Genomic DNA, 27,830 nt, shown 5'->3' on the forward strand with positions numbered 1-27,830 from the left:
TTATATCATTATTTTATATTTCTATTTTATGATTATTATACAACCCTTGACACAGGCGAGATAGCTGGGAATACTAGAAAAAGCACTATATTGAGAGGAAGGCAGTTTCTTCACATTCTGTATCAAACTTCTGGTGCAACCAGCAAGAATATAGAATCCATATTCGTGGTACCAGGTGTGCTATGCATCAGGAAGCAGAAAAGGAACCAACTGCGAAAATGGGAATGGACCCTGTAGTTCTAGTCATTTTAGTGCTAGGTTCCAGTTTCAATTATCATGTAATATAATTAATTAACAGCATACTGTAAAAGCTGAAAATGATATCCTTCCAATATTTTCTGTCCCTAAAGTACTTTAATTCCCTGAAAGGAAAGGCAACACATCAAGAAGTTCATATCTTATAGGATAAAATCTGACCCAATTCACTATTAGGTTAAATTGTAACTTGCTATCAAATAACAGTTCAAGCACCTGCCACCTCTGTGTCATTCTTGTGATGTTTAATGATAGTTTTCATCATTTAACATAAGAACTAACATCTGAGATCTCAGTAATGATAAAAGGTAATGGTTAGCCTTCCCCTTGGAGCCTCTGCTCCAATCTGTCACCACACTTCTTAATTTGAATTCAATCACTTGAATAGACTCTTCACATTGAATTGTGAGTTCCAATGGCCCAAAGCAGCTGTAGAAGAAAGTCATAACAGTAACTGTGATTAAGGTGTTAAAAGAATTTCAACTTAACTGTGCTTCAATTTAAGCTAACAAATATTCAGATTCGATGAATTCAAATACTAGGGATAGAGGACATAAACCAGTGGGAAAGAAAGCTCTGATATGAATAAAATTATGTAAGCTAACTGCATACTAGCTAAGATATGTTATATTTTGGGGGCACCTAGATGGCACAGCTGGTAAGAGCATAAGGTCTAGAGTTAGGAAGACCTGAGTTCCAATCCAGCCTCAGACACTTAATAGCCAGGTCACCCTGGGCAAGTTATTTAAATCTCTCTTTGCCTCAGTTAGCTTATCTGTAAAATGGAGATAAAAACAGCCCCTACTTCCCAGACCTGTTGTGAGGATCAAATAAAATAATTGTAAAGAATTTTGCAAATAGGAAGTACTATATAAATGGTAGTTACATGATTACTGCTATTATTACTTTCAAGTTACTAAAATAATAATTAAATGAACCATTTAGGAATGACATGGCTTACTGATTTGGAGGATCTTTACCATATGGTAGTTTAGATTAAACTCTGAATCTATGTGAAAAAAATACCATTAGAGTGGAAATTGTAAACTTAAATAGTGGCTTCAACTATATTATCCGCAAAAGGTTTTATTTAATTTTCAGGAAATTTAATTAGGAATATTAATTAGGATTATTTATGTAATTGGTTTTTGAAAGAATACTTAGGTTAGACTTAATGAATAATGTAAGAGTTATTGAATTTTTCTATTAATATATAAATACATAAAAACAAACTTTGTGAAGTGGGAAATAAAATGATGAAAATGTTTGAGGAAACTACAGAATAGGGGCTAATTAGGAATGTAATTCAGCTCAACAAATGATTAGTATGTGTTTACTGAAACCACGGACAAGTGAGAAGAAGGTAAGAAAGTACAACTAGGTACACTTAATGAGTACATCGGACCCTGACAATTTGTATCCAAGGATATAGAAAAATAGTGACCGCCAGGCATGGCTGTACATGACTATAATCCCAGGCTTGGGAGTCAGGTTGTGGAAGGAAGGGTGGAGGATGGATCTCTTAAATTTAAGAGTTATGAGCTGTGGTGAGTTAAACTGATACACACATGTATACATAGTTATAAGTTAGTCTATAGAAATACATGCACATATATAATATCTGTAGACAAATATATATATTTTTGAATATGAAGTGCTATATATTGTTCTCTGTAGACATAGGCATATTTTATGACTTTAAAACAGGCAGAGATAACACATTTACTGAATTTGCTGGCATAAAGGAGGGAAAGAAGGTTAACATGTTTTTTGGCATAACCAGGAACCAACAACAACAAAAAATCTTGACAGACTACAGCAATGTACCAAACCTCATAATATTATACTTAGTAGGGATAAATGTAAAAGTTTATGCAAATTAAGGAATGTATTTATTATTTTGTTAGCCAGGGACTCCTACTGTGGGAACTAGTTGTACTAACAAACTGGAAACATGGCTTAGTCTTAGAGGTCAGCCTAAGGGTCTACTACTCCAATGAGCTAAACTTGTTTCTACATTTTTAAATACAACAGAACTTTTATAACATGTAAAGATCATTCTTAAATTTTCAGGTAGTACAAAAAAAAGACAGATGCTGGATATTGTATTAGAAAAGTCCTATAATTCCATTCCAAAGTCAACTGCATGCATACAAGATGGAAGAGAGATTGCTGGGAAACAGTTCATGTCAAAAAAGGTCCAGGTTAGCAAGCTGAGTTTAAATCAGGACAATGATTTGAAAATTTAAAAAAGTTTATTTGTAGTAATAAAAGTGTATTGTACCACAGAAAGAAGCAGAAGTACTGAGGTACTACAGTCCATTCAGATCATATTTTTTCAGTTCTAAGCATGCCACATTTGAGGATGGACATTAACACACTGGAGGTAGAAGGTGAGAGAACTGAAAACCATGTCATATAATAGCTGATCAGTCAATAAATATTTATTCAGTGACTATTACATGTCAGGCATTGTGCTACAGGCTAGGGATACAAGTAAAGGCAAAAGAGAGTCCCTTTCTCAAGGACCTCACAATCTAATGGGGAAGAGAATATAATCAGAGAAATCACAACTGATACACAAACATATATAGTATTTTTAAAGACTTGTAAAGCATACACATATATTATCTGCTTTGAATCTCATTCTAACGCTGTGAGGTAAATGGTATTAACAGTAACTCTAATTTTATAGAGAAGAAACTGAGGCTCAGAGAGATTAACTATCTTGACCAAGATCTTAAAGCTAGCAACAATATAAAGTGGGACATGAACCCAGATCATCATAACTCAAAGCTCAGTGCTCTGTACACTGCTTCATTCTGTTTTCCATATGAGAAATAAATACAAGGAACTCAATGGGCATTTTGTTTGGGGGAAAAAAAACAAACAAGCCATACAAACCAACTAAATTACATGTCAAAAGCTGTTTTCTTTTTCACTGGCTATCCCTCATGCCTGGAATTCTCTCCTTATCTCTATCTCCCAACCTTTCTTCATACCTTCAAGTTTCAGGTTGTTGCAAATTATGTAAGAAAACTTTCATGGGCCTCCATAATCTTAGTCCATTCAACAAACTGGAGATGATCTTCAGTTAAGTCTGCATATGTCTTGTTTGTACCTAGTCATTTACATGTTGTCTCCCCTATTAAAATGGAAGCTTGGTGAACGACGAGAGGGCCTCATACATAATAAGTGCTTAATAAATGTTTCCTGACTACTGGCTAAGTGAAAGATGGGTAAGACTTTCCTGCTTCCTATCAATAACCAGATCTGTAGGAATAAGTCAAAATCGCAGAGAGACAGAAATTAGACCTATAGAAAAGGAAACATTCTAAATTAAATTGTTAGAATGTTTCCTTTTCTATATTATTATGTATGAGGCACTATGCCAAGAGTAGAATAGGTAGCCTTGGGAAATAAGGAGTTCTCCATTACTGAAAATCATCAGTTAGCAGCAATATAATCATCTAATGGGTATGCTGTTCAACTAAAGGTTGGACTAGATAACTTGAAGATCCTTACCAGCTGAGATTCTTTGATTTGCAAGGTTTTATGCTTAGCCATAAGTACATTGGCACTCATTAGCTAATGGTGGGGAGGGAGGATGGCATATGTAAAATAAAATAGGACCACTAATTAAGATGAAAATCAGAATGTTAGTAGAAAGGGGAGGTCTAAACAAAAGACAATGAATTTCAGGCCAGAGATCACTTTAATCCATTGGATTCAGAAAAGGCTTCACAGAAATTAGGATAGAAAGGGAAGAAGAGCATTCCTTATACTGGAGATATCATAAGCAGGGGTTCAAACATAAGAAAGAATAGGGGAAAGGGTTGTATCTGGAATATGTAGTATGTAAATGAGAATAATGTGCGTAAAAGTGGGAAAGGTAATTTGGAAGCAGACTACAGTGCTCAATCAATAACCCTTCCTTCCTTCCCTCCCTCCTTCCTCCTCTTCCTTCATCTTAAAGAATCAATGACTTGGATTTGTCCATAATAAACATTCTGGGGTATGTTGGCTTAAGCTCATCACTTTTTATTTAAAAATCAAACTACTGACTGATAGGCAAGGTATGTATGTCTTAAAAATTATCTTGATATCAATATCATTTCAGAGCCCCAAATACAACAAGTCCAAAAGGAACTCTACATACCTCAAAAAATGTTCCTCTGCCTTACTTCTCTCTCTCTCTTTTTTTTTTATCTTTACACCTTCCACCTCAGAATAAGTATTGTTTATTGGTTCTAAGGCAGAAGAGTTAGGCAATGGGGGTTGCTTGCCTAGGGTCACACAGTAAGAAAGTGTCTAAAGCCAGATTTGCACCTAGGACTTCCCATCTCTAAGCATGGTCTCAATCCACTGAGTCACCCAGATGTCCTCACTATCTCTCTGTTGATAGCAACATTACCACCAGGACACAACAAAGGTATGCCTTCATACAAGCTGTCTTGAGATCTACATGCAGTTTCTTTGAACCTAGATCCAGGGCTCCATCCAGACTATGCCATTTTCTGTTGAACACTTTAAACTATACTTCCAAGACATGAAATATATGAGGTTCCAAGAAATAAGTAATGAAAATATTTTCTTAGTTAAAAAGTACAAAAAAAAGCCAACCAAAATCCCCAAGGTAATACAAAAACTCAGTAAAAACTGAAAATATTTCAGGGGCATTTGAAGCTGTCACTTGTATAAACAAAGTTCAAGTAGCTAGCTATACCTAAAAAGATTCTTTAAAGGTTTCGGTGTTAATTTGACAATACTTTGACCAAGCTTCTGCCTCTGCCCAAATCATAGCAAAACAACGCTGATAGAAAACCTAAATGTCTGCCCCCTTTAAACTACTACTTACAAAAACTCAAAATAAAAAAAAGGAGAATGGAAATTAAACTATATAAAAGTAGATAATGAAATACAACATTTTTTCCTTCCTGATACCATCTACTTTAATATTTCCCTATTGCTCTGTTTCTGTGAACAATTAAAAGAATCTTAATCTCTTTATTCTCAAAATGTTATTTCATTTTCTTTTGAGATCTGTAGACAGTATTCTGTATAAATCTAGGGGAAATGGTCTTAATTGCCATCACAAATCAAGAATTAAACACAAGGGCTTAATTGAGCAGATTGATGATTAGACTTTGGGAAATGATGGAAGGAAAGATGCCAGCAAAAACAGAATGTGGCCATTCATTTTTACTCCAAACTGATTAACTACTGCTCCCATATATGGGTCCAATTTTAATTACAGCAGTCAATACATACACATAACAGCAATTCTCTGAGGATTATTGTATAGATAGTCCTTTCTTTTTTTTCTAGTGCTAAAACCTATTAAATGCGTCTTCTTCCTCATACTAAAAAGTCAAAATTTTGCAAAGAGGGGTTATAAATATCCACTTTGAACTTGGTCTTCATTCAAAGACAAAACTGATTTTTACTACTTAGTGACAGAATACTGCATCACTAAACCATGTAATATCAAATCAGCATGATTTGTCCTGTCAAATCTACTCCATGGATGTCTTATATTATGGTGTTCTTTGATGTTTCAAGAAAAGGGAAAAAAAGGAAAGGAAGGGAGGGAGGGAGGGAGGGAGGGAAAAAGGAAGGAAAGGAAGAATGGAGGAAGAGATGGAGGGAGGGAAGAAAGGAGGAAGGAAGGTATAAAGGGAGAACCTGCCTTTGCTAATATGCTAATATTAATTAATCTCCTAATATCCCAGCTCTTTATAAGCAGGAGACTTAGCTGAGTACAAATGGCATGAATGAACTTTTCATATTCTGGCTAAATCCTGACTATTCTTGAAACAAGATTCTACTATAAGAGTGCAAAAGAGTAGAAAGTAACCTATTATTATGTGTTAAAGATACTCAAGAGTACTTTGTTGGCTCTCCTAACTGGGCTGTGCTGCAAATGCTGTGTAATAGAAATGACATATTTAATTAATTCTGACTTAAAGAAAAAAAGCACTTTCTCCTTAAGGTTGGGGAGAAATGGAGTGAAAGAGAGTCTCTTACCTTTTGTAGCTATTCTTACACACTGTGTTTTAGTTTCCTGTTGGAAGGGTTAAAAAATGAAAGAAAAAATCAATGTACAATTCAGGTTTTCCCACTTATCAAGTAAGTAAAAGCTTTCAGACCAACATGGAGCAACAAAAACTAGAGTTCTGACAATAGATATTTAAGTTTTACCAAAAGAGAGATAAAACAATGTAAACAGGACTTCATTAAGTATTTGTAAATGTACGGCAAAATTCTGTTTTCATTTCCTGCAAATCAAGTAGTGGGAGAACATTCATAGCTCTGAGCATGAGTTAGAAGAAAATAGCCTCAACAACTTACCTGTGCTTATTTGTAAGGCTATCACCACATACCCACAGTTCATACTGATATCACAAGTTGAATGGTCCATAACATCTTAATCTGAACTCATCTAAAATTAAACATTATATTTCTTCTCAAATTTTGCCTCTTCCAAACTTCCCTACTACAATTAAGGATTGCACCTTGCACCCATTCACAGGGGTTCACAATATAGATATCATCATCAATTCCTTACATTTGTTCACTCCCTATAACCAAGCTGTTGTGAAATCTCATCAATGTTTCCTTTGTAAGATCTCTTATGTATACAAAAGACAAAAAAGGTACATGGCCAGAAATAAAGGTATTTACTAACTTTAGGAAGTAGCCTCAGGGATGCCTGGGAATGTGTTGATTTAGTAGGTGGGAAGCTGGTCAGGGACCTGTGACTGCTTAAATGTAGAAAGAAATGCTAGAGATTAACAGGAATTACTGTATTTCCAAGAGATGAGGAAGTGTTAATGGAGTGAGAGAGGATTATACATTAGGGATAGTTTAGTGAGAATGAAAGCAAGAATAGTTATAGTACCAAGCCTAAAAGTATCCCAATTCTATTGGGGATTTGAAATCACTAAGTCTTTATTAAGCCCTTAAAGTGTTCCAGGACCTGTGAAATAAAGACAAAAATTAAACAGTTCCTGCTTTATATCAAGGTAAACCACACACACACACATCTTGTAGATATTGCATATATGTGTGAGTAAGCATGTATGTATCTGTGTATAGGTAATTGGTACATTTGTAATTCTCCACCCCCAGCTCAGTTTATAGTTACCATAGAATATAATCATGCATGAAAAAACAATCTTAATATATAAGCAAGACACATCTGCATCCTATGATTCCTTTATGAGGTGTGAACGCCTTTGATTGAGTTTGGAAAATCAAAGCAGAATTTGTTGAGTAAACAATTTAACTACAATACTGGGGCTTTAAATATTTGGATGAATGTCAGCTCCACAGAAGTTTTATAGAGAAGATTTGCATGGAGAATAGGGAAAGTAGGTAAGAGAGGTCCACCCTTCTCTACCATGTCTTATGAGCTGCTCATTATCCAATTAGGAACAAAGATATGGCCAAGGACATGGAGAGACAGTCACCTGAGGAAAGGGTCATTAGATGACAAGTTTAGTGGGTATGGCTACAAGAAATAAGCAGATCCCAGGAGCCAAGGTGATAATCCTTCTCAATAGAAATGCTATACCTAACAGGAGCTATGTAAGGATTCTTAGAGAGAAAGGACTTCCTGGCTATGCAATATTAGGAGGTGTGAGTAATCCTTTGACATACTTGTATCATAAATCTCTACCTAAATTTTCAATTAATTTTAAGTTTAAGTCAAAATTTTCAATAGATTCTGTGTATATTTATGAGTAAACCCTGGAATATTTTCCAGGTTTTAAAAAAAAACACCACAAATAAATAACCTTTGTAAAAACTAATTCAGTCTATTGGCTGATTTTAATGGGAAACATACCAATGGGGGCTTGTCAATTATGGTAATAAGAGGAATGACTTAGAGTTATAATTAGAACCCAAGGTAGCACTCACATCCTGGGAACCTGAACTGCTAGTATATGGGGGTTTGGGGAGGGCCTAAGAAAAACCAGAAGTTCACTCTCATTCTTTAATATACCTTATTCTGAAGTGGCATGAAACTTTAATATAAAGCAAAGACAACATTTTCCCTATAAGCATTTTACATAAGAAAGTTGTATTATTCAAAATCAATCTTAGATTGTTGTTTGATATTCAAAATCACACAAAACAAAATGTTTCAGCAAGCAATAATTACAAATATACTACTCTTATTTAGTTCTGACCTAAAGCCTTCATAGCACACTGAGAACAAGAGATTATTTCTGGCTCTAGTAAAAACCTAAAGGGATTTTGCTTTCCTGAAAGCAATCACTTTTTACTACATCAGCACTCCTTGACCTTGCTGCTGATGTGAACCACATCAATTTTAAAACTCTGTGCCAAGATAACTGTGAAGTACATTGTCACAACTTTACACTTTAGATGTACAACAGTATGGTCACCCTACCAATTAGAAAGGAAAATTTCCTATCAAAGCTTTTAAGTAATAATATAGAAAACCCTTTAACAGAAAGGGACATTCATTAACACCCCTTCTCATATCACAGATTAAGTCACAAAAGTTAATTTGCTATCTTTCACCTCTTGAAAGTTAAAAAACCCCAAATATAGAATCATATTTTCTAACTGAATGGAACATTAGTTTCTTTAGTCACTACTTATTCAGGGCAAGTAGCTGCCTTGAAGGCAGGAAGTAAGAAACACTTCTTACTTTTTACTTTCCACCATTTTAGGCAGAAGGTAGATATTTTGTTCTCCTTTTCAGTACTGCCACATAACACAGAGAACAGTTTCTTCCATAATAAATCATCTTTGGCTACAATGCCTTTTTTCTTCTCTGTCCACTGTATACCAAAAATTTCCAAAATTGGAGAGATAAATATTTTAATAAAAAATTATCCAATAACTACCTAGAAGTTTTAGTTTTTCAGAGACTATAGGAATATAAATGGAAGTACATGACCATCATCCAATTAAAAGGCTACAATTAAAATAAAATTCTCTTAATCTAGTGACTCACCATGGAAAAATTCATCTAATCTCTGAGATACTCCTTTGGGGTCTCTAAAAACTGAAAGTACTCATTTCCTATTGATCTACATGAATCAAAAAATATTATCCTTAAATGGATTTCAAAATTTGGCAGCTAGTCATCTGAGCATCACACACATACACCTACACACCGCCACCCCAACCCACACACACTCTCATATACATTTTTCCTCCACCACCTTTCCAAAAACACATTTCCATTTTGAGAAAGTCATTCAAAGACAACAGCATGGGACAGGAGACACCATGTTGCTTTTCACACCCAGAACCCATGGTGGTATTACCTTCCTCCTCTATTATTCCCTTCAATCTTTAATCAAGCCCAGCAACAACATTAAAAAACAACAAAAACAACAAAAAAACAACCTGTGTCTAAAATGGATAAAGGAAGGAGGTAACCAGGGAGATGCAAAGGTCTACTTTTCTGGCTACACAGCAGTTGGACAATCTAGAGGCAGCCTTCTACATGGGCTCTGTCAAATGTATCACAGGCAGTGCATTACTTTGTAATCAGTGGATTTTGACTTTGTTATTTGCTATTTGTCCAATGCCGCCTGAAAAGTTTGCAACATTTTATTAGCCTGCTGAGGAGTACGCATTTTGTTTATCCTACAGTAAATTTAATCTTTTGAAGTGTGCCACCACAGAGAAAGGGGGCAAGAACAATGGTACATATTTACAGAGGGTGCAGAAACACACTGCTTAAATCATTTTCTTGAAACAGCTACTGTGAGCTTTTTAAAAAATTTCAAACAGAAACAGTTACTAGGAAACAGGAGCCGTGTGAAATAAGACTGTCATGGAGCCTCAGCCGAGTGGTCAGGAGAGGCAATGGCATCAGTGTACACCATTACTTTTGTCTAATGATGTCTGCCATTTTGAAAAAGCCTCTGGGCTTTTCCTTGGAGCAGCAACAAAGAAAATCTAGCTAGGCACTTACCTTCTCCACACTGCTCATAGCTTGAAAGTAGATGTTGTAACCTTTGCGAGGCGCTAGAGGTGGGTTCCAAAATCCTTGGTATGTTCTGTTGTCCCCAACAGTAAAGGGAGCAGGTTCAGGTAGATTCCCTGGTGGTAGTTCTGCAGCAAAGTAATATGGAGAACCTCCACTTATAGCACTCTGGTAGGTGATGGGGACCTGGTAGCATTCCATTGCCCCTGTTTCTCGCTTGGTTCGGTGGGGATGTAATTCCTCTACCACAATTTGATAGGCACTTTTTAGGTCATGGGAGAAAAAATGACAATATATCTAGTTAGTTGTGCTAAAAGTTTTATGGCAATCATAGATACTCCAAGTATAATCAATCAATTCTAAACAAGGAGAAGGGGCCATTCTCTAGTCCCCTACCTCAGTTATGCAGAATATGAAACAACTAATAAAATTTTATATTAATCTTCAGGTAACTTTTAATATCTCAAAGCTATTTATTCTTTTTTAAAAAATTGATCTCAATGCAAGCAATTTTATTAGCATTACTGCAGCATGCTACATGGCCTCCTACTTCTTTCTTCCCACATGATCCACGTGATACAAAACAAAAAGAAAAACCAAATTGAAGAACCCTCTTCACATTTTTGAAAATTTGTGTAATGATGCACCCTCATAAAGAAACTGACACTAATCAGAGACATGCAATAGATTATTTCTTTGCCTGATAGTTTAAAATATTTAAAGTTAACATTTTTCTTTTAAATGATATTATAGAGAGCTCAGCTTCAAGGCCTCACATAATGACTGCCTTTGGGCTATGCTTGAAGCACCAATTTGCAGTTGTCATATCATTAGAGACAGAATGTGCTGACAGGCTTCTCCACCTCTTGACCTTGCTATGGCATCTATCTTGGCTCAGAGCTATGCAGATCTAAAGTACAAGTGACATGTTGTAATATGGGCACAGATGGACAGAAATCTGTCCACTCCACCAAAATAGACTGCATCATTTTCTTACAGTTGTCAATGATAAAATGCCACAAATTGCAGAAACAGATGGCATTTGGCCTATTAAAATACCAAGCTAAACCTTCCAATACCTTTTTGCAAAGGCTGAGTAGTTTCCCACAAAGGTTTACTAATGTAGAGGGGCCTAGAATGAAGGCAATGTTGAGATGATGATGATGATGATAATAATAATAATAGTAATGTTTGCTAACAACTAAAATGGCTATGTTGGCTATTATTGAATGGTTATCACCTACTCAATTATAGCAAATAGCAAAATCTTTAAGTAAAGGTGCTCCTAAGAAAGAGATGCACCTAATATTTTATTATTATTATTATTATTATTATTTATATAAATCCTTATCTTCCATCTTGGAATCAATACGATGTATTGGTTCCAAGGCAGAAGAGTGGTAAGGGCGAGGCTATGGGGGTTAAGTGATTTACACAGGGTCACATGGCTAGGAAGTGTCTGAGGCCAGATTTGAACCTAAGACCTCCCATCTCTAGGCCTTACTCTCAATCCACTGAGCTACCCGGCTGCCTCCATACCTATATTTTAGATTCAATTCAGAGAATATCAGTTTAAAAATGCTAAAAAAAACCCGCAAAGCTACTGTATTAAATATAGCCCACTGAAACATAATAAATATGATCTTTGATCAGTGGTTTAACTTTAAATTTTTGGGTCTTTATAAATAAATATATGTAAGCAACCTCTTTATAATTTTGATCTAGCTTCCTATCAATTAAAGATAATGCCAAATTCTAAGAAAGAAGAGGCTCCTTATATGAAGGCCCAATTTAATGAAAATGTTATCTAGAAAACATTTAGAAACCAATAGTCCTTTTCACAAAACTCTGGGATGTATAAACTGAAGTACTCATAGAAATGAGAGAATAGACTAGATTTGAGAAGACAAAAGAATTCAAAGAAAATAATTATATTTTATCCTAAATTTTTAGAAATTGTGATTTTTCTTTGAAAACAAACATGTTCACTAAAATTAGTGATTGCAACCCAATTAGTATATCCTTTCCCTTAGAAATTTAATAGAAGCAGTGCTAAATCACAGCTCCAAATCTGGGAAGCTAACCAAGACCGAAGGTTATGCAAGTTGAAATTGTGTGCATTACATCTTTCTTCTCCTTTCTCCCTGCCAGCTTGGTTCCCCTAAGCTTCTAAGATTGGCACTGACAAGAATTCAGCTCTGAGAGGTGCCCAGAGAGCTGGAATTTTTCAATTCAAAATCTTCTAAGTTCTTAAGCACAGACTCAGCAGGGGAATTGGGATGCATGGCATTGCAGACATATGCCCAACAACAAAAAGACACCCCTGGGGCTCTTTGATTTTATTTCTAATCCATATTTGCATTATACATTCATAGAACCAAGAAATTTCTAAAGGAAAGAGAATCTGTGAGATTACTTCATCCGTGTTTCTCATTTTATAGTCTAAAAACTAAAGCCTAGAGAAATTAGGTGACATGGCCAAGGTCACACAAAAAGTCAGCAAAAGAGATAGGATTTGAACTAGTAAAAGAAATAACTGTAGTATTACTATTATTCAATTAAGTTCACCCCCATTCAATTCAATTCAAATTTTTATTCAAATGTTTTTGTGCAAATCACTGTTAACCATTGGAAATGCACATATAAAATTATATAATCAGTCACTTTAATGAGTTTATAATCCAGTAGAAAAATAACTTGCCTAGAAAAGTAATTATAACACAAGTTAAAATCGTGTATGTACACAGGAGACCAAGAGATGGGTGATCTGTAAGTTGGACATATTAAGCCTTCAACAATCTGGCTCTTTTCTACCTTTACAAGTTTGTTGCACATACTCTCTCTTCCAGTTCCAAGGGTCTATCTGCTATTTTCAAAACTCATGATTCTATGTCCTCTTTCTTGGCTTTTTTTATATGTTGTCCCTGATAAAGGGAATAAACTCACTTTTCATCTCTGCTTCTTAGAATCCCTACCTTTTTTCAAGACCCAGTTCATAAAGCCCTTCCTATGGGAACCCTATCTTAATGCCCTAATTCTTTCTTGCTTCCTCTTAGTCCTCCACAAATCATTACCCACAAATTTATGTGATTGTATGATATATTCCCCCCAGTAGAATATAAGGTTCTTGAAGACAGGCACTGTTTTTGAGTTTTGTCTTTGAGTTCTCAAGAACCAAGCACAAGAGTTTACATTAGTAAACTTAACAAAAATTTATTTTCAGTTAAATAAAAGAGGAAAAAACTCAGAAAAGCGCAGCAGCAGCAGCATCAAAAGTGACAATGGACTTTAGGATTCAGGGGTCCAAATTTCTTTATTCTTTCAATTATGCCATAGTTATAGCAACACATAGCATCATATGATTTGGGTCTGAAAGCTACTTAAAGATATTTTATAATCAAACCTATTAATTAATAGATGTGGCAATTGAAATCTAAAGAAGTTAAATGATTTCCTTATGAGAAATAACTAATAATAACAATATTATCTTATATTTATATATCACCTACTATATACCAGTCATTATAAACACTTTACAATTATTATCTCATTTGATCTTCACAAAACTCCTGAAAGGTAGGTGCTATTATTATCCTTGTTTTAAAGATGAAGAAATTGAGGGAAACAGAGGTTAAGTGACTTGCTCAGGTTCACAGCAAGTGTTTTGAGTCCAATCTGAACTTAAGTCTGTCAAATTCAAGGAACGTACTCTATCCTCTATGCAACCTATCTATCCTATGTAGAACTAGTATTTAAATCTAGAATCTCTGACAATAAACACAAATCTTCTATCACAACATAACTATATGACAGATATAATTTATATTACTCATACCTTTATTGCTATTATCAATTCATAATTACATTAAGTACTTGCCTAAACAACCTAGTCACTAGTAGAACTTTAACTCCTAATTATCCATCACTGAACCTCTCACAATTTTCTCAATATGTTTATTTCAGAAAAAAAGAAATCAAATATCTGGTAGCAGAGATCTGAGACCCTAAAATGTATTGAAGCACGGTCATATATCTAATTAAAAAAATTAAAATAACTCCTCAATAAGTTGTGTTAACGACATTCCTTTTTGTTAATCAAATTTTTCAACCCAACTGTTGACCTTGACATTTTATATATAGTGTTAACAATGGATAACCATGAGTTCTTGCTATGCCTACTTGAACATTTGTTAGAATGTCATTTTATATTAACTAGCAGTTATGAATTTACAAAGTAATTACACATACATTATGTCACTTCATCTTCATAATGTTTCTGTGCCATATAAGCAGAGAAGGTGCTAACTCCATTTTCCAGATCATAAAACTGATGTTTAGAATAAAGAGGGGATTTCCCCAGTTATCTGACTAAAAAGTAGCTAAACTGGCACTATAATTTAAAGTCTTCTTACTTCTCTCATTTTCAATATCAACATTCATTCCAGGTAGTTCTGCGATACAGTTTTTACTACCACATCATTCTGAATTATATCTCCCTTGAAAGGGAAGGTGGGTGTTTCATTGACTCTTCATGTTTAATATAGACAGAGATCAAATATTTCCTTCAAAAACCTTCTCCACTGAATGACCAAAGAATCCTAAGCAGAAGTATCCTTAATAATGAAATTATATACCAATAATTTCTAGAATTTGTCTTTCACTACACCTACTTATTTTGCCACAAGAGTAAAAAAAAAGTATGAAATATTCGAATTATACTCTATTTTTCTTCCCAAATTAACATTTAATATAAATCCTGATTCCCCTCAACTTGGACTCCTAAAAACCTACCCTTCAGTACCATATCTTAAACTGTATCATAAAGCATTGAATTAAATCATTAAAACAATCTGGTACTGGCTAAGAGGCAGAAGGGTAGACCAACGGAAAAGATTAGAGGTAAATGACCTCAGCAAGCTAGGGATTGATAAACCCAAAGATTCCAGCTTTTAAAACAACCCTCTAATTGACAAAATCTGCTGGGAAAATTGGAAAATAGTATGGGAACAATTAGATTTAGATCAATATCTCACACCTTATACCAAGATTAATTCAAAATGGATAAATGACTTAAATATAGAGGGAAATTATAAATGAATTAGGTGAACATAGAATAGTATACCTGTCAGATCTTTGGATAAAAAAAAAAAGAATTTAAGTCCAAGCCTGATATAAAGAACATTACAAGATGTAAAATGAATAATTTTTATTAAAATAAATTTTAAAAGTTTTTGTACAAACAAAACCAATTTAACCAAAATTAGAAGGAAAGCAACTCACCGAGAAAACAGTTTTGATAACAAAAATCTCTAACAAAGGTCTACTTTCTCAAATTTACAAGGAATTAAAACATATTTATAAGAAATTCAGCCATTCCCCAATTGGTAAGTGGTAAAGGGATATGAAAAGGCAGTTTTCAGGTGCAGAAATCAAAACTATCAGTAATCACTTGAAAGAGGCTTCTAAATCCCTCCTGATTAGAGAAATGCAAAACAAAACAACTCTATGATACCACATTATATTGAGCAGACTGGCCAATATGACAGTAAAGAAAAAAATAAATGTTGGAAGGGATGTGGGAAAATTGGGATTCTAGTGCATTGCTAGTGAAGTTGTGAATTGAGCCAACTATTCTGGAAGGAAATTTGAAAAAATGGCCTAACAGGTTTTTAAAATAATGTATATCTTTTGATCCAGCAATACCACTACTGTGTTTGTACCCCAAAGAGATAATAATGAAAAATATTTGTACAAAAATATCCATAGCTGTACTCTTTGTGGTATCAAAAAATTGGAAAATGAAGGAGTATCCCTGGATTGGGGAATGGCTGAACAAATTGTGGTAGCTGATGGGGATGGAATACTATTGTGCTGAAATGCATAATGAACTACTTGATTTCGATACAATTTGGAAAGACCTCCATGAACTGATGTGAAACAAAATAAGCAGAACCAGATGAACATTGAACACTGAAAGTGAAACATTGTGTAATGATCAAACATAATCGATGTGCTACTAATAACAATGCAACATTACATGAGAAAATGGATTCAATCACTACCAATTATAGAAATGAAAATTAAAGCATTTCTTTAATTATCACATGACTCCCATTAGATTGGCTAACATAATAGAAAAAAATGATAAATAATAGAAAACGTGGAAAAATTAAGATTCTAATGTACTGTGTGTGGATATGTGAGTTGGTCAAAACATTCTGGAGAACAATTTAGAATAATACCTAAACATGCTATAAAATTATACATACCCTTTTACCTGGAAATATCACTACAAGGTCCATATGCCATAGAGATTAATTGGGAAATGGCTAAACAAGTTGTGCTATCTGATTAAGATGGGATCTATGTTATTAGATGTGAAAAGCAGATTTTTGAAAAACTTGGGAAGACTTATGAATTCATGCAAAGTGAAATGAGCAGAAATAGTAGAAAACTGTACAAAGTAAAAATAATAATAATAATATTAAAATTATGATTAAATGTAAAAAACTTAGTTACTGTTATGAGTACAATGATCCAAGAGAATTTCAAAGGACCTAGTATGAAAAATCCTATTCACTTCTAAAAAGAGATAAAATGAACACTTGAGACATCTTTTTTATATTTTACATTTTTTTTTGCTTTTTGTCATTTTTGTTAACATAGCTAATAAGGAAATGTTTTGCATAACTAATATAATTGATATCAAATTATCATTTATATCATTTAGGTTTGTAGGGAAGGAAAACTTTAAAATCATAATTTTGAAAAAATGAATGTTAAAAATAAATAAGAAAAAACAAAGAAATACTAAGTACTAATAGTTAACATGTACTAGCTACAATAGTAACAAAATTAGCAGTGTAGTAAGAGTGACATATTTTCATATGGACTATAACCAAAATCTAAAGGTTAAAAAATTGATTCTTTTTGACAAAGAAAAAGAATCCTCCCATAGGGTGTCACTAAGCTCATATTGGCCAGTTGCCAGATCCCATCTTCTGTACAAAGAGAAATCTAACCAAATACAGAGGTTCAGCATCAGAAGGCTGGCCAAAAGGTGAGAACTATTTTGGTTGTGATTGCAAAAAAAAAAAGATAAAAATAACAGGACAGATCTGGGGGGCTTATACTTTTTCTGGAATGACAGAAATAGAATACTAGGAAAGAATGCAGGAAGTAGTAGGACTCCTCATAATTCTTATAAATGGTGATAAATAGTAATTTAATTGTTTTGAACTTAACAAACAATCTTCATACCAAGGCCAACAACAGAGATGATACAGTACACCAAACTATAATCAACACCCATAGTGACATTCTTATTTTAAGGAACTGAATGTTCTAAATAGGAAAGTGGTCTATAAGGATGGAGGGTGTTATGGGAGTTAAGATGGTTAATAAGAAATAATATGTGTTTAATATGAAAGTAGAATGAAAATTATGGGAGATGCAGTTTCATCAAAATAAAAAAAATTTAAAAAAAGGAAATAATTTCTCACATAATCAAAAGCATTTATTGAAAGGAGATATCCCTTCCTCAGAAACTCAATAATTCTTTTTTTTTTAAACCCTTACATTCCATCTTAGAATCAACACTGCATATTGATTCCAAGGCAGAAGCAAAGGGCTGGCAAACTGGTAGGTGGCTGAAGAGAAAAAAACCAATGATGTAACCCCTAACACACCAAAATGTTAGGACTCTTTGACCTGGGCTTCTTAGAGAGGTAATTCTTGTTGCAGTACATCCCAACCCCCATTTCTGAGAAATCCCCTACCCAAACTTAGGGGTTATTCCTTCTGGTATTGAGACCGTCAGAGCTAAGATCAAGGAAAAGCAATGATATCCATTTTAACTGCTAGTATTTGACAGATTGAAGAATCCTACCTATAGAAAAAAATGCAGAAAAAGAAACTGAGGAAATAAGCACAGGTAAAAATGATATAAAATTCTTTCTACTTTGAGAAGATATAATGACTACTTAAAGTAACATGAACCTTTTATGATTCATGAGCCCTGTTTATAGTCAGCTAAAACCTATTTATTCCTTCTCAAATGTTTTTAAATGTACAAAATAAAATCCATAGGAAACCAATAGACCAGCTTCCATGCCATATTAAGAATGACAGACTTAAAGAATCCTAGAGATCCTATGGGAAAAATTCAAAATAATGGATGAGTTTTGAAAAGAAGCAGGATATAAAACAAATCATTAGCCTTTCTGGGTGGTACTTATCAAACCCCAACAATATTAGATAGAAAAATTCCATTCCTGTAACTATAAAATACACAGATTATCTGTGAGTCAGACTACTAAGGCAGAGTCAGAACTTCTATGAATATAATAATAAAATATCTCTCATCTTCCATAGAAGAAGCCGTATGGATCAGTGAATAAATCTTTGGATCTATCCTGGAATTAAGAGCACCTGAGTTCAAATTCAGCCTCAGATACTTACTAACTAACTGTCCCTCAACTGTTCCCTCCTTCTCTCTAACTAAAGACTTCCCAGTCTTCCTTAAAGTCCCAATTAAAATCTCACTTGCAGACCCACCTTAACTCAAGTGCTTTCCTTCTGTTAATTAATTCCAATTTATTATGTACATATCTTGCTTTGTATGAATTTATTTCCATGTTATGTCCCCCCCATTAGATTATGAGCTGCATAAGGGCAGGACTATCTTTTCACTCTTTATATATCTCCATCATTTAGCACCATACATGGCACTTAGCAGATACATAAAGAATACATAAAGAATGTTTACTGATTTATTGATTGATAGATATTAATGAAGACAAATCATTGCAAAGATATGAATTGCTCAGTTGTGCCAATCAAAATCATAGAAATGATACTATCCAAGTGAATTTACATAGCAAAATACCAGACTATTAATTGCTTATTTTGTAGAACTAGAGCTTTAAAAAATGATGAAATTAATCTTTAAAAAAAATGATTTCAAGGGATATATAGAAAAAATTGAAGAGTATAGGGAGTATAACACCAGTAAATATTAAAAAATCTAATAAAGTTATCATTAAAATTATTTGATACTTGTTCAGAATAGAACAGGAGATATCTTTTAAAACTATGACTGAGAAGAGAATTCTTAAGCAAAACGGATAGGCATCATTATATATAATAAAATTGACAATTTATCAAATAAAATTGAAAAACTTTTGCATGAAAAACACCAATTGCCTCAATTTTCACTCAGGTAGAATTAGAAAAGCAGCATTAATTTGAAAAAAATCCTGATTCAGCTACATTACCACAATGAAAATAATACTTAAATTAATTGACAAACTAAATGTGATAACTAATCTTGGGTTAATTTCGAGTCATTATTCCATTAAATATCAGATTCACAGTCACTTTAAGATTTGGTATACTGGGTTTTCTCATCTTAAATTCTCAAGAGCCAGCATCCAACAATGAACACAAGCATTCTTCGCATCGTACTAATGTTTAGGATGTTTCTCTTATATGCTGTGGGAGATATATTCTCCTCCCCAGTAGCTTTTCTTCCCTTCCGGACAAAGAATATACTTCTGAGCTGATCTAACAATTGTCTTCTCTTGCTAGAGTTCAAATCAGCAGTTGTGTGATTCATTGAAGAGAAAGTTTAATTTCATTTCATTACGTTTCCCCATATGTAAATAGGTTCTTTGCTTCCTATACTTTAACAATTCTGAATTGTCTTGCTCAATTTGTTTCCAGTTGTAAACTTCAACCTCAGATGGCGTAGTGTGTGAAGTCTTAATATCTCATTTTCTTTGGCAAAAAGCACAACTGCGGTACAGGTCAGGTTTTTATGGACTCAGGGTGCCATAAAGATCAACTTCATGGTATTATAATCTCATTTTTTGCTGTATAGGAATATATCTTCTATTTGTAGCAGTACTAATATCGAACTAACTACCCCATACAATGTTGTTTCACTTTGTTAGATCTGCATGAAGCCACTTGATAATTTAGGTAGGGTATGCTGTTAAAGATACATGCTTTCAAGTAAGAGAACATTATCATTAGAAGGAACATTAGAGATCACTAAGTATAACTTGTTCTTTAAGAGTTAAAACAAAACAAAACAAAACAAAACTGAGTCCTGGAGAGATTAAATTCTTTGTCCAAGGCTACATAGAAAATGATTATGCCTGCAAAATAAAATGTGAATAAATATATTTGCCTTAAATAGAGCACAGTGAATTTCAGTTATTAATAGAGGCAAAGATACCATGCTTATAATAGAACTTGCTAAGGTAAAAACTGCATTTTTAACAAAATGAGGTAATAATCTCGATGGAGAGATTACAATTTTTCTCCTGGCAATAGAGCTGGAATTAAACTGTGACCCTTTGAAAATACAATTTCACTGGGTCAAAATTTTTAATATGTTGGCCCAGAGCTAGAAAACCCCTACATATAATAATTCATAATTAAAACTACTTAGATCTGAATCTGAATAAATCTAGGAAAAACAGCAAATATATTGGAATATTAACAAAAATCTGGTAGCCCATGGGACTAATGCTTAAAACTTTAAAATATTGTTCATTTTGAATGATAATCTAGGACTTCCGGTCCAGATGGTGGCGTAGAAGCAGCGAAAGTTCAGACCTCGGAAACCCTCCCTAACTGATCGCAAACAGAGTGCTCCTAGGACACCGAAATTCAAGCTGAACAACAGGATAGACCTGGGGAACCCTCCTCCTGGACCTGGATCAAAAGGGACAGCACCCCAAAAGCCAGAACCCTAGATCACTCAGATCTAAGGGGTAGGCAGAAGGAAGGTCCCAGGACCCATCCCCCCCAACGTAGAGTGTGTTGAGCCCATGGCAGCAGCAGGAACCTGAGGGCTCTGAGGACTCACCTTGAAAGCAACCTGAGCCATTCTCCAGGGTGCCCAACACAGACAGCAGGGAAACATAGAGAGAAGGGGAAAGCCTGTAGCCCCCTGCCTGGGTCCTTCACATCTGAGTCTCAAGGGAGGTCCCAGTTTTAGGGCACCAGCTGAACCCAATCCCATCAGGAGCCCTCAGAGGTACTGAAAGGACAGAAAACTCAGGGCTGGCAAAGGGGTTGCTCCGAAGAGCTTACCTTGAAAGTAACCCGGACCAGTCTCCGGGCATTCAACACAGACTGTGGAGGAGGAGGTTGTTTTTTTTTCTTCCTTTTTTTGGCTCAGGGATCATTAGGCCCACACCACTGGAACCTAATCCCATCAGGTGCCCTCAAAGCTTCTGAAAGAACAAAAACCTCAGGGCTGGTGAAGGGCTTAACTTGAAAACAACCCGGGACAGTCTCCAGGCATTCAACACAGATTGTGGAGGAGGAGGTTTTTTGCTTCAGGGCTCATTCAGCCCAAACCAGGTGAACCTAATCCCATCAAGAGCCCTCAGAGCCCAGGCAAGCCATGACCCCTCCCCCCTTAGAGAGCAGGGTCTTCTGAAAAAACAGAAACCTAGAGGCAAAGTCAAGATGGCAGCCTAGAAGGAGCATAGACCTGACAGCCTGGCCAGAGCTTTAGAGATCCTCCATATTTGCTCCAGCCATCCCGGAAGTTTAAAACTCAGAGTAAACCCAGCCTAACTAAGCTGAGCTCAATCCCATCAAAAGTCTCCAGAATGCAGGGAAACCCAGGCTCCCAATCCATCCTCAATGACTGCTCGATTTTAAGCCAATCAAAAGCCTTCAGAGGACAGGAAAGCTCAAACCCCGAACAACCCTCCCCCAGAGATTACACCAAGAGATTTCTGTTAAAGCACCAAAAGGGGAGACAGATAGAAGTCCCCAAAAAACAAAAAAATGAGAGGAACAAGAGCACAGACAAATAAGGAGAGTAAAGAAGGGGTGAATTTGAACAAACAACAGAAACAGCAGAAAGAAACTACAATAGACAGCTACTACTCAGCAAATGGAACAGAGGGGGAGAGATCAGCAAACGATAAACCAGAAATCCTAGCGAATTGGATACAGGCTGTGGAAAAATTCAAAACACAACTAAGAGAGGCTGAAGACAATTGGGAAAAGAACTTAAAAATTAAGATAAGTCATCTGGAAACAGAAGCACTTCAACTAAAATAAAAAAATAGTGTCCTGAAAGCCAAAATCATCCAGCTGGAAAATGAGGCAAAGGAGATGAAAGATGAGGCAAAGGAGATGAAAGACGAGGTAAAGAGGATGAAAGACAATCTTCAAAGAAAATCAGACCAGAAGGAAAAAGACGACCAAAAAGCCAGAGATGAAATCCAATCTTTAAGAACCAGAGTAAAATAACTAGAATCAATTGACCTCACAAGGCAACAGGACACTATAAAACAAAACAAAAAGAATAAAAAAATTGAGGAAAATGTGAAGCATCTCATTCACAAAACAGACGATTTAGAAAATCGTTCAAGAAGAGACAAGTTAAGAATAATTGGACTACCAGAAGACCACGACAAAAGAAAAAGCATGGACATAATACTAGAGGAAATTATCCAGGAAAACTGTCCTGAGATCCTAACAAGAGGGGAAAGTGGAGATTGAAAGAATCCACAGATCACCCTCTGTATTTAATCCCCAACTGACAACACCAAGAAATGTTATAGCCAAATTCAAAAACAATCATATGAAAGAACAGATATTACAAGCTGCCAAGAAGAAGCCATTCAGATACCATGGAAATACTGTGAGGATAACACAGGATCTGTCTGCATCCACACTGAAGGACCGAAAGGCATGGAATACGATATTCTGGAAAGCAAGGAAACTAGGTCTTCAGCCAAGAATAAAATACCCATCAAAACTGACTATATTCTTACAGGGGAAAGTATGGTCATTTAACACAACAGAAGAGTTCCAAGCATTCATAAATAAAAGACCAGACCTGAACAGAAAATTTGAAGTCCAACCCCAGAACTCAAGAGAATCATCAAAAGGTAATTAAAAAAGAGGGTGAAAAAACACCAACAACAAAAAAAAATTTTAAGATACTCAATAAGTTAAAATGATATGTATCCCTATAAGAAAAGAGGTCATTGGCAACTCTTAAAAACTGTTGCTATCACCTGAGCAGCTAGAAGAACTACACTCAGAGGGAACAGTGACAAACTGTATAGGATGAAAGGACAAGACATAAATAGGTATATAGATATATGCATGCATAAATACATATACATGTATATGTATATATATATAAATGACTAAAGCTAAAAAAGAAAAGAGGTTATGACTAAAAGAAATGGGAAAAGAAACAAATGGGGGTAAATTTATATGTCACAAAGAAGCTCATGGCGGGAGGGGGGAGAACATCGATACACTAGAAGGGTAAAGAGGTTGGAGATAAGAAATACTCAACTCTTACGTACTTTGAAACTGACCCAAAGAGGGAAAAACGATCCAATCCATTGGGGAAGAGAATAGATTTGCGCCCTATAGGGGAGTAGAAGGGTAAAAAACAGACTGGTGGGGAGGGAAGCAGTATAAGGGAGGGGGTGGATTTTAAAAAGACTACAGGGGAAAATAAGGAAGGGAATAAGAAGGGAGGGGGTAGAAAGGGAAGTACAAGGGGGACTGATTTAAAGTAAATCACTGGACTAAAAGGTATGAATAGCAGATATGATATGATATGGATGATATGGATGATATGGATGATATGGTGATATGGATGAATAGCAGAATGGATTAGAATCCAAAACCCTACCATATGTTGTCTTCAAGAAACACACATGAGGCGGGTAGACACCCACAAGGTCAGAATTAAAGGATGGAGTAAGACCTTCTGGGCCTCAACTGACAGAAAGAAGGCAGGAGTGGCAATCATGATATCTGATAAAGCCAAAGCAAAAATAGACCTGATCAAAAGGGATAGGGAAGGTAATTATATTTTGTTAAAAGGGACTTTAGATAATGAGGAAATATCATTAATCAACATGAATGCACCAAATAATATAGCACCCAAATTTCTAATGGAGAAACTAGGAGAATTGAAGGAAGAAATAGACAGTAAAACCATATTAGTGGGAGACTTGAACCAACCATTATCAAATTTAGATAAATCAAATCAAAAACTAAATAAGAAAGAGGTAAAAGAAGTGAATGAAATCTTAGAAAAATTAGAATTAATAGACATATGGAGAAAAATAAATAGGGATAAAAAGGAATACACCTTCTTCTCAGCACCACATGGCACATTCACAAAGATTGACCATACATTAGTTCACAGAAACATGGCACACAAATGCAGAAAAGCAGAACTAATAAATGCAGCCTTTTCAGATCACAAGGCAATAAAAATAATGTTCAGTAATGGTACATGGAAAACCAAATCAAAAACTAATTGGAAATTAAACAATATGATACTCCAAAATCGTTTAGTTAGAGAAGAAATCATAGAAACAATTAATAATTTCATAGAGGAAAATGACAATGGCGAGACATCCTTTCAAACATTTTGGGATGCAGCCAAAGCAGTAATCAGAGGTAAATTCATATCCCTGAGTGCATATATTAACAAACTAGGGAGAGCAGAGATCAATCAATTGAAACGCAAATAAAAAAACTCAAAAGCAACCAAATTAAAACCCCACAGCAGAAAACCAAACTAGAAATCCTAAAAATTAAGGGAGAAATTAATAAAATCGAAAGTGATAGAACTATTGATTTAATAAATAAGACTAGAAGCTGGTACTTTGAAAAAACAAACAAAATAGACAAAGTACTGGTCAATCTATTTAAAAAAGGAAGGAAGAAAAGCAAATTAACAGCATCAAAGATGAAAAGGGGGACATCACCTCTGATGAAGAGGAAATTAAGGCAATCATAAAAAATTACTTTGCCCAATTATATGGCAATAAATACACCAATTTAGGTGATATGGATGAATATATAATAAAATACAAACTGCCTAGACTAACAGAAGAAGAAATAGAATTCTTAAATAATCCCATATCAGAAAATGAAATCGAACAGGCCATCAAAGAACTTCCTAAGAAAAAATCCCCAGGGCCTGATGGATTCACCAGTGAATTCTATCAAACATTCAGAGAACAGTTAATCTCAATACTATACAAACTATTTGACATAATAAGCAAAGAGGGTTTCTACCAAACTCTTTTTATGACACAAACATGGTACTGATTCCAAAACCATAGCTGCTCTCTTTGTGGTGGCCAAAAACTGGAAAACGAGGGGATGCCCATCAATTGGGGAATGGCTGAACAAATTGTGGTATATGTTGGTGATGGAATAATATTGTGCAAAAAGGAATATTAAAGTGGAGGAATTCCATGGAGACTGGAACGACCTCTAGGAAGTGATGCAGAGCGAGAGGGGCAGAACCAGGAGAACATTGTACACAGAGACTAATACACTGTGGTATAATCGAAAATAATGGACTTCTCCATTAGTGGCGGTGTAATGTCCCTGAACATTCTGCAGGGATCTAGGAGAAAAAACCACTATTCATAAGCAGAGGACAAACTGTGGGAGTAGAAACACCGAGGAAAAGCAACTGCCTGACTACAGTGGTTGAGGGGACATGACAGAGGAAAGACTCAAAACGAACACTCTAATGCAAATATTAACAACATGGCAATGGGTTCGAATCAAGAACACATGTGATACTCAGTGGAATCATGCGTCGGCTACGGGGGGTGGCGAGAGGGGAGGAAAAGTAAATGATCTTTGTCTTTAATGAATAATGCATGGAAACGATCAAATAAAATATCATAAAATTAAAAATAAATAAATAATAAAAATTAATGATAATCTAGGGTCATCAAACTATGATGACTTAAAAGGACAATTTTTTGAAGTACTGGGTAAGATTGGAAAGCCCAGATTAAACATGGAGTGGATTTATTTCCAAGGGACATCAAGTGCCTTAAAATGAATCCCAAAGGAATTTTCTTCAGTATAATTTACCAGGTCTACAAAACATGTTTTATAGCATACAGACAAGAATTCTTTCTGGATAAGAGAAAGATAAAATTGATAACATTTTGTGCAACTTTTTCTGACCACATGATGATCAATGTGGTGCTATTTTTGGCACTGAAAAGAGGAGAAAGTATTGGGGGATTAAAATAAAGGACTGTGCCAGAAATAGAAGTAGAAGAAAAATACATAGGGGGGCCTATTCCTAGGAAGAGACCAATCTTAATTTGCCTCCATGTAAAGATAATGTTATATGTTCAGCAGCAACACTGAATTATAAATGTAGTTACTTTTAGATGTAACATGTTAATGTGTTGGGAAAGAAAGATTTTAAGGTAATGGATTTTCAAAAGGAAAATGTGGATCAAAAGTTGGTGCTGAGCACAAATGAAGAAAAAGCATGTTTTAGTAGAAGATAACTAGGAGACAGCTAGTGTGGATGTGAATGGAAAGTCCCAATTTCAACTTTTATGTAAATACTTGAAATGAACTAGCTAGAACTAGTCTGGAAAATCCAAGACAGTCTGTAGTTTGATACATGAAATAATAAATTAAACCAAGTAATTACAAGCTAAAAGAAGTAAATGTAAGTTCTCTTCTTCAAGTATAGCATTATTCATAGATAAAAAGTCATCAGTTGCTTATGAGTATTGTTTCCATAAGAAACCACCTTTTTTAGTTATCCTGCTCTGTACTTGCTAAAATGAGGTAGGATCATAAGATAAATGAATAAACATGTGAATATATTATTAAAAAGTATATAAGAGTTTGCTATGCAACAAACATTGTTTTAATTACTAGGGATACAAAAAAAAGAAATATTCCTGCATTCAGGCAATTTAATAGTTTTATCATTAAATGACACAATTCAGGAAAGATCACTAAGGATGATTTGGACAGGGATGGTGAGTTGTTTCATCACCCAATCATATGATATGTCCTTTTCAGAAGCAATATTCCTATTGATTTGACTTTTATTCACTTTAAGTTACTTGTAATATTATGATTCTTTGTCCTGTATAAATGATTTAACCTTGAACCAATTGAATTCTAGAGGCCAGAAACCTTGATTTTCTATCAATTTATATACTCTAAATATGTATCAATAAGAAATTATAGTTTGGAATTTGAAACTTCCAAGTAATGTAAGATTCAGGAGTTTATATTATAGGTAAAGTACTAGAACTATCTGGATGTAGAGGACCTGTGTTTGAACACCTGCTCTGCTAATCCTGAGGACTAGATTTTAAAGTCCTTCAGGGCAGGGGCTTCCTTTTGTCTTTTTAATTTCCAGAGCTAAGCATTTGGGCACTTAATAAATGTTTGTTGATTGACTGATAGCTCTGAGTTACCTCACCTAGACAAGGACCAGGCCAGATGGTTTCTATATCCCTTTTCACTCTAAATCCTATCTGGGTCAGGGATTGTTACTAACTACATATCTGACCTTGAATAACTGAGATAATTTGTTTTGCCTCAGTTTGGTTAATGGTTAAGTAGGAATATCATTTTCTCTACAAAACAAATGGTTCCCATATTGGAAACCTGGTTGACTTCAGCAGCTAAAAGTGGATATCTCAAGTAAGCAAATGAAAGAAAATGAAAAGCAATGGCTTAAATTATGATATGGTTGAATGCAAAGATGATTCCAGGGACCAGAATAAGGCAAAAGCAC

At 34.9% G+C, this 27,830-nt stretch overlaps 1 protein-coding gene across 5 annotated transcripts in view; it reads right to left on the reverse strand.

Moving 5' to 3' along the window:
• The window catches only part of PTPRK (protein tyrosine phosphatase receptor type K), a 734,435-nt gene that overhangs the window by 123,711 nt on the left and 582,894 nt on the right, over positions 1-27,830 (reverse strand). For all 5 annotated transcript variants that reach the window (XM_007484536.3, XM_056818748.1, XM_007484539.3 and 2 more), the window contains exons 12-13: positions 10,220-10,493; positions 6,283-6,319 (exon numbers count right to left, since the gene is read on the reverse strand). In XM_007484536.3, coding sequence (XP_007484598.1) covers positions 6,283-6,319; positions 10,220-10,493 — 311 coding nt within the window. The remainder of the gene's footprint in view (positions 1-6,282; positions 6,320-10,219; positions 10,494-27,830) is intronic.

This window comes from Monodelphis domestica, chromosome 2 (genome assembly GCF_027887165.1).
Source record: "Monodelphis domestica isolate mMonDom1 chromosome 2, mMonDom1.pri, whole genome shotgun sequence".
Classification (NCBI taxonomy): Eukaryota; Metazoa; Chordata; class Mammalia; order Didelphimorphia; family Didelphidae; genus Monodelphis; species Monodelphis domestica.